This window comes from Rhopalosiphum padi, chromosome 2 (assembly GCF_020882245.1).
Source record: "Rhopalosiphum padi isolate XX-2018 chromosome 2, ASM2088224v1, whole genome shotgun sequence".
In the NCBI taxonomy this organism is placed as follows: Eukaryota; Metazoa; Arthropoda; class Insecta; order Hemiptera; family Aphididae; genus Rhopalosiphum; species Rhopalosiphum padi.
Window position 1 is genome coordinate 37,814,434 of NC_083598.1, and position 16,938 is coordinate 37,831,371.

General features: G+C 29.8%; 1 protein-coding gene across 2 annotated transcripts; it reads right to left on the reverse strand.

Annotated features, from left to right (window-relative positions):
- Positions 1–1,736: 1,736 nt before the first annotated feature.
- On the reverse strand, positions 1,737–14,893 carry LOC132919482 (chitin synthase chs-2). Of its 2 annotated transcripts, none has more exons than XM_060981132.1 (20): positions 14,749–14,893; positions 8,591–8,730; positions 8,271–8,515; positions 7,899–8,192; positions 7,610–7,837; positions 7,335–7,534; positions 7,116–7,266; positions 6,700–6,902; positions 6,451–6,639; positions 6,125–6,389; positions 5,590–6,063; positions 5,324–5,524; positions 5,032–5,258; positions 4,785–4,952; positions 4,110–4,663; positions 3,909–4,051; positions 3,480–3,817; positions 3,239–3,406; positions 2,906–3,164; positions 1,737–2,461 (listed from the first exon to the last, which is right to left on the reverse strand). In XM_060981132.1, the coding sequence occupies exons 2-20, from the start codon at positions 8,722–8,724 to the stop codon at positions 2,199–2,201; spliced, it is 4,704 nt and encodes a 1,567-aa protein (XP_060837115.1). In that variant the 5' UTR covers positions 8,725–8,730; positions 14,749–14,893; the 3' UTR covers positions 1,737–2,198. The 2 variants fall into 2 exon arrangements, with proteins under 2 accessions (XP_060837115.1, XP_060837114.1); XM_060981131.1 differs by having other exon boundaries at positions 8,591–8,728; positions 14,738–14,893.
- Positions 14,894–16,938: the final 2,045 nt, after the last annotated feature.

Here is a 16,938-nt window from a genome sequence, read left to right on the forward strand (position 1 = left end):
ACAAAATAATACATACAATATTATAATATTACACAAATATATCACAATAACCAAATACTTACATTATAATCATTATATTTAATATATTTTTCATTTTTATCAAAACTGTTTGTTTAAAAGGGCCCTCAGAATTAATAGTGCGCATGGCCAATATTTCTCTAAACCAGGGCATGTTATAGCAAAGTAGTAAGTACCTACTAACCATAGTCTATACTCTATGCTGCTAACCTGATAATATAATTAATTTTATTTTATATTAATTTTCATTATTGTTTGTTAACATTTAGGTACCATAGAAATAGCATATAATATATGTAACGCCATTAAGTAATACTCTACGTATAGGTAGTAGGTATATTTTAATGATATGCTCACATATCATAAAATTGTAGTAATATTGAATAAGTACTTAGCAATTTAAATATTATCAATAAATAACGGTCAAGTTGTCACGCACGGATAGCGGTTAATTTCAACAAACATCTTTCATGATTTATATTGTAAGGTCACGTAGAGACTCATAATATGTGCTTTTTGTGACGGTAGGGCGCAAGACGCGTGACATTCTCCGTATGCCGACAGAGACAAGGGATTCTCTGGAATCGCGGAGGCCTTTGATGGGGCCGCCAGTGACTCTTGACGGCATGACCAGATCTTTTCTCACACCAGTGCATGCGCACCAGTTTCATTAGTAACATCTCTCGACACCGCGAATCATACGAGCGACAACTCTTCTCGAACCAGATAAGTTTGTTGTTTTTTTATTTGAATTTACGTGTCCAGAAAGTTTTTTATATGCGTCACCTCACCACATCACTGCATAGTTAATATATATGCAGGGGCGTAGCTAGAATTTCAATCAGAGGGGGGGGGGCAGTGGCATAGCCAATTTTAAATCATTAAAACTCAATTTATAAGGTGTAAGAAATATAATTTAGTTTGAAATGCAAGGGAAGGGCACTTGCCCCGCTTCCCCACCCTCGTTACGTCCATGTATATATTATGTACTGCTGGCTGCTGAAAATTATAGGTAATAAGGTGCATGACTATAAAATTACTATATTATATTACTTTTTGATAAAGACGATAAAGTTATACTGAGAAATGAGAATATGGTTTTCCTTTGCGGAGCCATAAAAATACATGTAACTATTGGATAGAGTCGACTGGAATTCTTTATTAAACCATTAAATATATAATATAGTACGTTCTAAATAAGAACGCCGCTGCCGTCTGACGTATTTCACTTCCATTGCATCTCGCGACTGTTAAACACGCATTTGTTCGAATACACTTTGAAAACCGTTTGATCGACGTGAGCTTCACACATTATTAACGCATCTACTACACGGACAACGTCGTGACGGAACAACTAGTTTAATTATAATTTAACTAATCAATAATAGTAGTGACCTACCTACTATTATTTAAATCTTTACAACTTAGGTATCACCATTGAGTTTACACTGTAAATTCTATATAATTATAGATATATATAATTATATATAGTCTATAAAAACCGTTGATCACGATCAACGGATCAAACACCAATTCGCATTTTATATATTTTATAGTATAATATCATATAAGTGGTTATATCATAATATTAAAAATTTACAAATTTCCTTATAGGCATTATTGTAGCGTATTCAATATTGATGCATTATAGCGTAGAAGGTACAACGTTATTTTAACGGTATGCAAATGAAAGCAAAACAATATTGCAAAACGTAAACTGTAGTACAAAATGAGCAATAGTTTATTGTGTACATAGTTATTTTTCATGTCATGGTAAAGTATACTAAAAAATGTATTTATATAATAGAAAAATTAAGTAATTCAAGTATGTATATCACATTGACGAGTACTTTTAAGAAACACGTCCGGGCTGTGTAAGAGCCAACATATAATAGCTAGGTATAGGCAGTTCGGTGCTGAAATTTGTTTTCGATTTAGGTTTTCAACCACGGACCGCGATGCACCGGCTCGAGCAGCTCGGAAAACAAGAGGGAAAAGAGACCGTAGACGGGTAAAACAAATCTAAATGATATTATAATATTTTTTATAGAAGATCCACGATGATCACGCTTCATGCTGTGATTTGTTTTTTTGACTAGAAACGTTCCGTTGGGAGGGATCGTTTTTACCCCCGTCTGCCGGGCTCATTCTCCCTCTCATCCGTTGTCGGTTAGGTTGATTCAGTTGATGGCGTGCATGGGTAGCCGGTCGTCTCCATCACCATCGTCGCGTTCGTATGCCAGGTTTTGGCTACCTTTGAATATGTCCTTAACGCTGATTCCCGCGTTCGATTGCCGCTGTGTTTGGTTGAACGCGTGGCTCGCGCCTAGCGTTTGCATCTGAGATTTACGCCTCTCCGCCTGCATGGACCGTCTTCTCACCTCGAGTGCTTGTCGAACTTCCTTGCCCATCGTTAGTTTTCGGCCCAAAACCGGCGTGCCACCTGTAAACAAATAGTGATTATACACAACTGTTTCTGAGTTTCAAAAATCAAAATGTGTTTTGTACTTGTCTATAAACGCGCGATGCAAGATAAATAAACAGGCGTCTAATGCTTTTAAAGACAAAATTCGAGTTGATAATTAGACTTAATAATAACCAATTTCAATCTATATATATATATACGTATGTATTTATCCTATTTATGTGTTTATGATAAATTGAAATTTTATTAATTTTGGATATTGATAAAACATTTAGACAATATGACCATATTTACTCAATTACCTAACTGTAGTTATGGACCTCTATTTTTTTTTTAGCATGGGACCATCTCGAAAGTTGAATCACTGACTATAATTTGCCTATTATATGTTGATACGGCATCATGGGTATTTGTTAAATTAAAAATGCCTGTTATAATAATATATAGGAGGTATTATCGTACCTTGTGGTTCATCTTCGTCCTCTCCCATTTTCATCTGTAAGAATCTCTTGCGGAAAGCCACGTCCAGTGTGCCAATTGTTCGGGTCTTTTGCCTTTGTTTTTCCAAGTTGTAAATTGTTCGACGGCGGCCCACGGCGTTATCACCACTGGATCCGGACTCATTATCGTAGTCGCCATTAATACCCCTCAAACGTTGGAGGTGTTTGACGATGACGACTGCTTGTTTGTCTAGTAGACCGTCGTGGGTCAAATCTTCAGTCTGAAACAGAGAAACGGTGAGCGTTTATAAATTGATGAAAAATTTATAGAAAAAAAGTCACCATCTGGATTTACCTTTTTGTTGCAACATAAGTTTAGGTCCGTCGAGGCAAGTATGTGAGACAAAGTACCGAATCGATGGAACAACATGGCGGTAAATTGAACTACTATAATGAATGCAAAGAAAAACACGAACACCAAACCTATGGGTTCCAAGTGTAAGTATTCTTTGCTGATAATGATCTGTAATCGTTTAATTTTATAATATAATCATGTTGTACATAATAAAACATTAAAAAAATAGTGTAATTTTTACCTCAGACGTCTCTGCAATAGTCGTTATATTTGTCTTTACGCCGATGGGCCAGTCCAAATGAAGTTTATCCTTGTTCAATTGGAGCAAAAAAACAATGAGTACGAACAGAGCGTTGATCATGAAAAACGAGAATACAGATTTGTTTCTCAGTTCGATCAAGTCTGATGCGATTCGAGCCTTTTCATCTTTATCTTCATCGATCGGATATAAATATTTGTCAATCAGATCCCGCCAGAACTGTTGTTCAGCTGTGGATAAAAACGCCACCGGACCCTTTCGCAGAGCTTTGTCTTCAATCCAGAAAGGATTGATGTCATCGTTACGTTCTACTTTGGGTTCTGTAATGGAATAAAAATATGTTTCATTATTCCATGTTACAACGTTTATATAACCAACCGGTTATAAAAATGTAAATATATTATCGGTCACCTAAAGATTCTTCGTCAGTCTCTGTATCCGAGTGTTCATTCTGGGAAGTTTCTTCTTGGACCGGGTCCAGAGCAATCTGATGAGGAACGCTACTAGTCGAAGCGTTTCTCTTACGGTTCACTGATGTTGGATCTATCATACCCCTATTATAAAAACACCCACATTAATGTATATTCGTAAATAGTATATTGTAGCACTCACCTTTCAATGTGATCCATTCGTTTACCTAGACCTTCTAATGAATCAGCTATTCTCACCAGCTGTTGACCTTCGTTTACGGGTTTTTGATAAGTACAAAACATACATTTGAATAGTCCAGCGAATGATAGTTCAAACGACCCCTCTTCGTTGTCCTCGTTAGGATCCCAATTTTGCAAGAACCCAAGCATTGACTTTTGTTTGTTTTTCTTTTCCGACTCTTCGGCGGCTTTTTTTTCTGCTTCCATTTCTTTTTTAGTTCTTTTTACTTGAACCTCTCTCGTACCCCATGTGACAATGTTGAGATTAATAATGGAGTACAATATTAAAAGCAAATACATAGATGGAATGGATAGCCAATATATACCGAAGTATATAATACAAGAGAACTCTTGTGGATGAAGAAGAGCTGCTATTATAAACGAACTCATCATGGCAATTAAAAATATTGCAGATGGCGATCCGATACCGTCTTCGCCCAGCTGTAGAGCTGTACCGACAATAACGGCCATCATCACTAACGCGTATAGAGCTGATAGAATTTGCGCCAATAATAGCTGTGGACAAAAAAAAATAATCATTAAAATGCATACTATTTATTTTTTTAAATAATATTGTTAGTTAATTATGAGTTGGTGTTATTAAATACTTATCATAAAACTACTAACTATAATTTACCTGTATATTTGATTTGCATGTGAAGCATACGAAAACAAACAATACTATCGGTATAATATTATAATAAAAACTGGTCCAATTGTCAATATGAAACACAGCCACAAAGGCTCCCACCAACATAAGGAATATAGTTCCCGGTCCTAAAATAGTACCTCCCATTAACATGATCTGAAAGTATTCGAATGTCAAATTAGAAAAAAAAATCGCTCATTAGATATATTATATTAATCTCGACAAAAATATTTACATGGTAGCTGATGTAGGGCATTGAAATATTATCATTTATTTTAATCGTTTTCTTGTAATCCATAAGCAAGTCCATGATGTTCGCCATTGTCGACGGTACCCACCTTCTTCGCTGATTATAAAACTCATTGAAGCTTTCCGGACAGTGAGTATACGCGTCGCTAGCAGCTGAATATTCTACTCGATATCCTCTCTGTAATAGCAATGTACACAGCCATCTGTCTTCGCCTTAATATTAAATGTAATTTAATTAGAAATTGTTCTAATTTTTAATGATAATAAATGTTATTTACCTTGATCATATTGCACGTAATGTCTGGCTTCATCAGATTTTAATGTATATCTTTTCATCACGTTATCGTCCATAAGAGCTTTGCCTCTGAATAGTGAGAAACACCCAGGACTACAAAGAACGCAACCGATCATGTGTTCAGTAGCTTTTTGGAGCCAATGACCAATGGCGTATTCAAAAACTTGATACCACGCCAATGGACCTAAAAAATAAATAAACATTATATAATTAAATTGGGTTCATAACAAATTTAATATTGAGGATTACCTCCTCCAATTGGATGGATTCTTCCACAGGCGGCTCCCAAATTTTTATTTTTCTTCATTAAATCAATCAAAAGCCTAACCGCATGTGGTTGGAAATCAATATCACCATCGAGCGTCAATAAAAACGTATTTTCCGCAATGACTTCTTTCCGTTCAACAGAAATCGGCAATTCCATTAATCGATGGCCAAGTAAGTAGTACATGTACATAACCTGACTCCATCGTTTTCTGTGTCGGATTTTGGATTTGTCTTTGATGTGTACGGTGAGCTTAGTTTTTCCAGGTAACGTCCATACTAAACGGCCACCATACGGAGCAGGATACTTAGTCGGTGGTTTGATACGTATATTTGTTTCATGCACGTGAGTTGCTGCCTCGTCAATTGTACTAACTAGAAGCTTCACGAACCTATTCACTTGATTCCAATCATCGTTTTCATCACTGATTTCGAACCCGTCATCCATGAATATGTGAGCTGAATAAATTATGTTTTAGAATTAGATCATTTTACATAATACGCAGAAAATTTAACCAACTTTCAAATTCATAATAGTCCGGATCAACTACTCGCAAATATTTCTGGGCCACTCGACGGGCACACTGATCTTCGTCCATTCGGAGGATCGACTTTAACATCTCCATCATTTCCTCGTGTGTTTCGTGCCACATAGTCGCACAAGCGTAAATTCTAGTAATACTGTCAGATTTCTTCACAGTCTTAGGGGCTGTACTGCTTACATCTGTATGCACAGATATTGTTTCATAATATTCATCTGGTTCTTTATCTCGGTCGGCTAAGTCCTTGATGAATAAATAATGTTAGATTAACTACTTTAAACTTAAATCAATTACAAATTCTTACTTCAGTTTTTACGTCTTTTTCGTCGTTCCATCTCCTGTTCATTCCCAACGATTGATCTATCAGCAAAGAATCGTACATAGGTCTAGCGAAAAGCTTTTCAGTAGTTGCTAGACGTTCACATTTAGGTGTCCAAATATGTAACGTTACCCAAGTTTGAGATAGAAGCCACAATAGCCATACCCATACGTGCTAAAAATCATTACAATAATTTGTTAGACTATAATATCAATATTGATTTAAGTAACTTACTTCCTTAGTGATAAAATTATTCAAGAAATTGACATCAGGTGAATCGAAAAATAAATAATCTGGAATAGAGTTATGGAAAAAACAAGGGTCGTCGTGACGCAAACCACATGCGATTATTAATACAGACATTGTGACTGGTACTGTTAGATTTACTGGGAATGCATAACTAAATCCTTGAATCATAATTTTGCAAGCAAATTTACCTGTGAAAGATTTAAAAACGTCAGTTATTAATGTGTAATAAACTATATAAAATGTATAATAGTTATTTTATGATTATTAATATTATCCATTTAATACAAATTATTTTGAAATTAAAGTAATCCCACATATCACACAATATAATTATATAAATATTTTAATTAATGGTAAAATTGTTGGTCACTAGCGATTTTATTAATATTGAACATATTTACCAAATATATAACAAAGATATGCCGAAATAATTTGTAAAAGAAGTACGTGTAGGGCAGTTACGTATTCTGCATCAATGTCAACTGAATCTCCAGTTGTAACTATATCAGCAAGGTCTGGTAAAATTGTTCCACTTCGTGTTACTTGATTTACCTAAATAATACGTAAACAAAATAATAACCTTAATATAAATTGAAAATATTTTTATTGTTAAAAATTACCTCGAGAACTTGTATTTTGTGTTGTGAAAATCCAGCGTTGACTAATGAAAAGATTTGACTAACATTTTCACCCTTAAAGAACATAACAACCAACATGAAGCACATGAAACATAACATTTTCCAAACAGACATTAGCATATATATGAAATAACGCGTTCTTCTCATTCGGTCTTTTATATGATATGCAAACTTCATAAATCCTAAAAATCAAAAACAAATTTGCTATAATGTTCTCTTCAGAATATTTCATAGATATAATTTCATATATATCCTACCAAAAAATGTATTTTTGGTTGTATAATTTTCCCAATAACCACAAGAAATGCAAAATACTGAAATTGGGATTGCAAGGTTATTCATTTGCTTTTCCGGGTGTAACAATGGCCATAAAAAGAAACCAGTGGCTTGTGATCCTACGGCAATCACATCCATTAACACTTTGGCGTATATTTCAGACTTTTCTGAATTCGTTTTACAACCCTTCGTTGTCCTTGATAATAAATCTGTAAAATTGAATTTTTTATTGATTGTTCTATAAATTAATTTGAAAAATAGTTAACTTACTGAGCAAAGCTGGTACGAAACAAAGACAATTGGTAAGCATCGCACCTTTGACGACGTCTAAATTTGGTAGTACGACATACACAAGCAAAACTAAGCCAAATACGTGAAGAGTTTCCATAATGAGCACAAAAACAAAATCGAATAAAGGAGGCCTTTTACACGACTTGAAAAAACAAATTCTCAATGATCTTATAAAAGTTCCAATTTCTGGAACGATAAATGCTAACAGCAAACACCATATCCATGCTACACGTTCTTCCGTTGGAAGGTTGACAACATAAAATTTATCACGACCTATGAAAAAAGAGATGACAATTTGATTAAATACTTGATTACAAACCGTAAGTTGAAATAATCACTTATAATAATTACTTAGGTCCTTATTGCAGAATGTGACAACACGATCGGACCTGATTTGAGATGTCATGAAGAACATACTAATTTTGGAAATAACGCCACAGCATAGGACAACAATGAATGTGGTCAAATATGCTAGGATTTTCAGCACACGTATAGTAAATTCGAGACATGCTTGGTTAGCCATAGATCCACTGTCACTGCGTGGAGGCAAATCTCGAAAAACGTCCCATGCTTTAGTATCTGCCAAAGTCCTTTGACTAAAATAATTCCATTAAATCATAAAATCAATTTATTTTTGATCACATTACGTTATATTATTATATAATAAATACCTTCCACCATATAAGTCTTGGGTTAAAGGTGAATTTTCGTCATCGTCCGAAGAATTTTCGTCACTGTCGTGAAGTCTTTGGTGAGACATGTTATTCACGGATGGAACGAACGACAAACGCTGAAGAGACGTCATTGCGCTGAAAACAATTTAAAATTATGTTAAAAAATGAAACAGATAATAATATTACAAAAAGAATGTTTTTTATAAGCATACTTTCTTATTTTATAAGGTACCTAGTATAAGTAGTGAAACTGATTCAAATACTGAACTTAAATTAATTAAATTATAATAATACATTTAGTTTTTACGTTATCGTGTATAACGTTATAGAATTTTAATGTTATTGTATTTTCAAACGTTATTTGATTTTTCCGTTTAACGTAATTATATTTTTAAACGTGATTTTAATTTTTTGTTTCAAGTATGACGTTAAAATTAAAACACAAAATTGTAAACATCAATGCAATCCATAAAATTATACATAAACATTAAACATTAGAATTAGTTGAATTACCAAACTATATATTAATAGGTATATTTAATATTTAATAAAATAAAATAAAGATGACATTACATAACAGAAATTAAGTATTATAAAAAAAAGAAAATTCAGTCAATAGTATACTAATAATAAACATACATACATACATATATATATTTATAGAATGAGATACCATAATATTGTATTAAATTAATTAAGCAGAAATAAAAATAGTATTGATACAACAATATGGAAGTATCGTATAAAAAATAATAATAACATTAATCTATGTCATCTAAGTTAGTATAAGGAAATAATGTATATTCATTCATTCATTCAAAAAAAAAATGTGTAAAAATATTATAACCTACTTTAAACTAGTATATTAAGCTAAAATCATAATTGCTCATGTATTATTGCATTAAACAAAACAAAAAACTGTAAAAATTTCCTAATTTAAGTTAATATAAGTTAAATAATAAATGTTTATACATTAATTAAAAAAAAAAAATTAAAAAATAACCTATTTTAAATTATTATAAGTTAAAATGATAATTGTTTATGCACTATATATATTAAATTATATTTTATCACTATATTTATGCATTATATTGTACTATATAAAAAAAAACTTAATTTAATATTTAAATTAAAATTTTTATTTATTTAAAATAAATGTTTATAAAAAAAGGCATCAAAGCTAAGTTAAATTAAGTAAAAAAAAAAAAAAAATTACTTAGACATCAGTCAAATATACATAAATATGTAATAATAAAATAAATTATGTATATAGATAAAAAGTTTATATCTACGTATATATTTTTTCTTACTTTTAGCCAAGAGCCGATTAGAGAAATATCACTAGTCAATAAATTTATATATTATATAAAACTAGAAATCAAGCGAAAAAATGTAAATATATACATTGATGTAAAATAATAAATAAATGATAAAGCAATCATTACAATTCACAGGACTAGAAATGCAAAATTAAAAATAAGGACATTAACAATAATATAAATACAGCAATGAAATAGGAGTGGAAGAGACATTCAACTTCAGCTCTACACTCCAATTAATAATGTTAATGCTCCATATATACGGCTGAAGCAATAGCGATACTCGAGGCGATTAAAGCAATCTTAGACGATGAAGAGCCAACCATATAATATGCAGCGCCTCTCTTTGTACACTAAATAGTTTAAAAAAACAGTTTAAACCCGGAGACATTGCAATAAAAATACTGAACAAATTAAATGAAGCCTTATCCAAAAACAAAAAAATCGCTCTCATGTGGGTCCTCGGGCACATCAGTATTAAAGTAAAATAATTAGCTCACAAACAGGCCAAGATCGCTGCTATAAATTCTGAATTCAAAACTACATATACCTAGGTATACCAGAACCATCTTAAAAAGACCTTAAAAAACGCATAAATTATATAAACAATAATAAATGGCTCAACACATGGAAACAACAAATCACGCAACTCAACATAATAAAAAGAAGTACCATAAGGTGGATAAATACTTCTTTAAAAATAAAAGAAGAATTAAACCCATTGAGAATCGGACACACGCGACTTACGCACAGGTTCCTAATGGCAAAGGAAGACCCCCCCCCGCATGCAGTCTGTGGTGTCCAATTAACAGTGAAATATATCATAACCGAATACCTCAAATACGGACAAGATCGACAAATTATCGGGTTACACACGACCCTTGACATTGCACTGGTACCCAAAACTGAAGAGAATATTATTTTTGAAATCAACAATTCTTTACAATTTAATCTAATAATAATATGTAAATTAGTTGTATATACAATGTACCTACATTTTTCTCTAATGTTGTATTATTGTAAAAAATATATTTGTAAAAACACCCATAAACATAACAGTGACCCACTCGACACCTAATGCATAGCAGAGCGGCTTGTTTTAATTACATTTTTTCGTTGTAACGTTATAAAAAAAAAGTTTTTAAATTCTGTTCAAAAATACTATTTGGTTAAATTATGAATTATTTATAAAATATGTATTTTCATATTAACGAATCTTAAATTATAATGCGTATAATTTTAGTATTTAAGTTTTTAAGATTGTTTTTAAATTAACATTTTTTTTTATTAAATTATATAAAACTTGGTTATAATTACTAAAATAGTAAATCATAAATACTAACCGGAATTTTGTTTCCTATTCACAACTAACAATGAAAATAAATGCACGTAAGTACTACGTTATGTACTAAATACATAAGTTTCCATTCAATAAACCTTATAAACCTATACACGTGGAGCCAAAATATATTTTAAAATTCAATGTTGTAGTATTTTATTAATTTATCTGACACGATATTGAACTTGTTGTTTTAATTTGAATTCGGTGTGTTTAAAGTAACAAGTTTACAACTGATATCTCTTGAATTGTATTTCAAGGATAGACAATAAGCAAAGAGAAATTAGTGGTGTATTATATTTATATGTATTAGACATTAGTCATTTGTAAAAACGAGTACCTACATAATATGACCCGTTCACGACCTTTACTATAAGAATTTGTTCACTTTATTACTGCCTACAAAAATATCTTGAAAAATATATGTTACATCACTACGTCAGACTAATGTCGTGAGGATAGAATGATGCAATAAAATAACGTTCTAATACAGGTGTCCAGTAATTTGGCACGACCGTTCGGTAGACTAAATTTAAAATACATATAATTTATATACTAATATTTTACTTTTAGTATTCAAAATTTATAAGTAATCAATAATGTTATTGCGTTAGTAAAAGAAACATTTATACTTTGTGTTTTATTATACTGTTGTAACAATTGAAGACTAATAAGTATTAATAAGTATTAATAATTAACGAATAAAAATTAATTAATGTTTTAAATATATTAAATATTAAATAAAAATAATTTAATGTTTAGGTAAATGGTATTGTAATTTTATGATCTAATAATTAATAGACATAATATAATATATTTATTTTAATGTCAATCGATTTTTATTAATTTTACGGATTGTCCTTTTATATTTTTATACAAAGTATATACACATTGTTTTAATACAAACATTTTTTATATTATGAATTCTGTTAATCATTTCATCAATACAATATTTTATTTTATAAATTGTTTTTATATAAAATTTAATTTATTGAATCTACCTAAAGATTATATTAAATTATCTGTAGACGAACTATTTGAAGCTGAATCTTTAAATACACCTATTTTAATTTTTTTTTATAGTATTATAGTATCATAGTATCTTATAATTTTGTTTAAATTAAAATATTTGATTGTTGTTCTCAATTAAATTTTAAAACGTAATAATTAGAAAGAATTGATTTTATAATACAAAAACACTTTTTATTTTTTTCAAACCGGTTTTAAACTGTTTATGATGCAGGAAAAAGTATGCCAGTGGTCTAATTTAATCGGTACAATAAATAGAGTAGAATAATTCTTTATAGTACACGAATACATGATGATGTTTTAAGTATAATCTATACGCGGCCGAGGTTTACACTCTGTAAGATGATGATTCTAACCATACCAAAGTCATCGAAACAATGACGAGAACGGTCAATGTCAGGAATTGTGTTGTAGGAATACCACCGCGTTCGTTTCCATATATATCTCCACATGTATTTAATTTTCCATTAACGATCGCAAAACGTCTTAATAATTATTCGATTTGTGTAGAGCGATGACCTGAAGACGCACGCTAGAGGGGGGGGGGGGTCACTGAGTCCGGAGTAGGGCTCCGGGTGAGATTAGAATTGAAATAAAATCAATGATTTACGAGTTACAATATAATATATGATTATAATAGCGCACAGACAATGAAAGCGATGGACACAAATGAAATTAATTAAAAACTAAACTAAAATCGCCACGCTGGAATACGAAAAATACCGCGGTATATTAGGTATAATATGGTTATTATTATTGCTATCGTATATGTTGTCTGATTCCTATATAATACTTCTTGAGTTCTAAAATAATATTCAAAATTTAAATTAAAAAAAAATATATTTTTTATCATCTGTTAGTATAGGTATTCATTTCCGCTACATTTTAAATTCCATATAGACTGGTGTTATTGAATAAAAATTATGACTTAAACCCTAAAATCTATACTAAAATTTCATTAGTTTTTTAAAGTTTTTATTAATATTATATTATACGACTGATACCAGTGATACATTTTTTTTTTATCATATATTACCTATAAATACTAATCTGTGCTCCATCATGCGACTAGTGTTGTTAAATTAATAAAAATTGTTTTTATAACTTTTTTGGAACATTTCAAGCTTTAGGAACAATACTTATATAAAAGTTTGGCTATGCCTATGATACATATGAATCTATGATTGCTATGGTAAATATTTTCTGCACTAATAACGTTCAACTAATTAAAATCCTTGTTAATATTGATTTTCAAAATTTAACTCTATAATGTGTTGTGTGATATTTTTTTAATTAGGTACCTAAACATTTTCTATATTTTCTTAATTTCTACGTAACAATATTATAATAGCAATCGTGATGTGAACTGTATAGCTTTCGTACTGCATTTGGTTAGTTTCATTTTCGTAGTCGCAAAATTTGTATCGCATAGCGATAGAGTTATACACGCTACAACGTGTCTGTATATATAGTTGTAAAATGTAATATTGTTGTCTAGTAAAGCAAGGTACATTAGCCGTGAAAGTGAAACGGTCTCCGGTCGTCGGTTCGAGTGAAAGGAAAAATCTAAGGAATTGGTGCATTGCTTTATTTTTATTTTGTTAACGTTGGAACATTCTTATTTTATTTCTAAACGAATATAACAACACCTATATATTATAGTACACATATATATAATATAAATTATAGTACATCGTGTACTTGTGATATCTATTCCTTTATATTTCTGCGGTTGGACTAAGTAAAACACATTTATAATACTATAAATAACTACAAACATTCTTTTGGAATTGTACCTATTAAGTTTTAACACAAACGATTAAAACATAAAATAGGTAATGTGTAATAGGTTTATGGTAATAATGACATAATAGGTTTTTAAGTTAAATTAAGCTATCTTAGTTCGATATAAAGAAAGTAAAATAGATTTTTGTTAAAATTAACGTTAAAAAAAACGATGGAAATCAAAAATTATTTTAAGCCCCATGAGTCACGAATATATTTCTTAATAAATAAGGTCAAATGATGACTATAATATTATATGTATTCAAACATTTGTCAATTTCTTGTTTGATTTAATATATGAATCATTTATAACTATTACATTTTTACGTTCATTATTCACAATTTTTATAAGTATTTACATTGCATATTATGTCATTTATGTTTATAAACCAACTGAATAATATTTTAAATGTTTATTCGCACGAGAGACTTTAACGCTAATATTTTAGTAAAAAGTTTAAGTAACTCGCGGTTTTATATTTTGTAGTTGAACAAAATATACAGACACTAATGCTTAAGTGTTTATAAAAGGACATTTGTAAAACAATATAATATTCCTACTCGGGAATTTAAAATAGAAAAGTTTTAAAAAAGTACCTAAGTGTATATAGTATAGCAATTCGTTTAAAGCATTGTAAATTTGGAAATCATATATTTATAAAAATATTTTACCTTTGATATAGTTAATCGAATCGCGTAGACTTGAGTAATCCAATCCGGCTAGGCTTACATTCTTTGATATTTGAACACGTCTACAACACAATATTACTAAACCACAAGCGAACGCCAACACGCGGCCAGACAACTGTGGCCTGTAAAGAGACAGGTCTTTGGCTTTCCTTCTTGGTGGGAGACTCGTATAGCAGGTTCATATGGTTGGTTTGAAAGCAAAAAAAAAAAAAGCGAATATAGAAGGACAATAAAGAAACCGTCTACAGTCTATGTAATAATTCGTTACCCCACCTCCGCGAATGATATATTAAAGTATTAAACGATTCCAAGCGCAAAATAATTGTTGCGGGTGCTGAAGGTATTTGTGGTGTAATTCCTCGGGGCTTGTTGAATGTTACTTGACAAAACGTTCCTTAAATACCCATCTATCGATGAGTTCAAGTCGAATTTCATTGTTCTGATAATGAAAAAAAAAAATGTTAATTAATAAAATAATACTACTATATATATCAGGTTTTGTTATAAACAAATTATTCAATCCGTGCGAATTCGTTCGAATTTCATCGAGAAAAAAACAATGTCTCTGTTGGAATTACAATTTTTTCGTCATTCTAATAAAATGTTAATAAATTGTATACCTTGAACATTTATTATTAAAAGACTTTATCTTCATCTCGTCGTATAAGTTGCAACTAATAAAATAGTATCTATATATATACTGCGATACTGAAACATCTATACAGTTTATATAAAAATTAAAAATTACTTTATATATTTATAGATATATCACATTACATTATTAGACCATTGTTATATACATATCCATAAAGGTATAATATACATATATATAAATATTTTGAAAGTGAATAATAATCGTATACTAAGTCAAATCTAAAATGTATTGAAAAACAAAAATACATTTTAAATATTATATAAACCTTCGTTTTTAATTTTTAATGGTCGTACAAAATTATTTATTTTAAGTTTTTAGGTGGCTAATAAAATATGCTAATAATTTACTAATGTATAATAATTATTACTATGTTTAAAGAACGGGCAAATCATAAACAACAACAGTTAATATTGGAATTGTTTTTGTACAAAGTTGAATCTTTCAACATAAGTTGTAATATATAATGTTTATTAATAAATTTCGATTAGGTATATAAAAAAAAATTCAATATAGCAAATATTTGAGATAAATTAAATAATATATATTATTATTCATAAAATATATAGTGATGATTCAAATTGTTATTCATGGTCAATTTCCTAAAAATGTTTGTTGTATAATTTTATAACAAACCTGTTTGAGAATTACGAATATTATTTGCAACTCATGAAATGAAAATGACCAACGGTATTTCCAAAAATTGTAATTGTATTTACCATTATCATGTTATATTAGATGCAAGTATCATGCTTTTAAGTTAGACTCGAGAAGTAGAAGAAGTTGAATACTTTTATACACCTAATACCGAACTATATACACATTTTTTATATGTTTTAAGTTTATTGTTTCTTCGTTGTATTGGAATTTCATGGTCATCAGTTTTCTTTTCCTCAACACTGTTGGTAATATTATAGGTATATAGGTACAAAGATACTAATAATATGAAATTTTTTCTTATAGAATTCGTTTATAGTGTTTATACATTATATATCAAATATGTATATATAGTTATATAATAGTAAATTGTACATACTGGTACCTACAATATATTATTGTATATACTAGTCATACGACAGCATATCTATATACTTATATTATAATATGTGATGACGTATCATTATTCATTATATTTAAAAAAAAAAATGACTAACAAATTTATGAAATTCTTTGCTAACATGTATGTTATTTACTTATTTGTACTTATAATTTTGCGTTTTTATTATTGTTAATCGCGTTTTATGGTTATTGGTTCTGTATTATTAAAAAATTAAGCTAAACTTTAATTAAAATTTGTTTTTGGTTATTATTTTTGGTCATAAAAACTAAGTTTCGACTTTCAGTTCATTAGTATAATAAATTGGTTAAAATACATTTTTTTTTTTTATTATTATTATTACTATTTATTTAGTTACAAATAACAATCTATACTTAATAAATTCAATATAAAAAAAGTATATATTTATAATATTTTTATAGTTATGGATGGTTTTTTGTGTGCTATATATTTTTAATATAATGATAACAATTG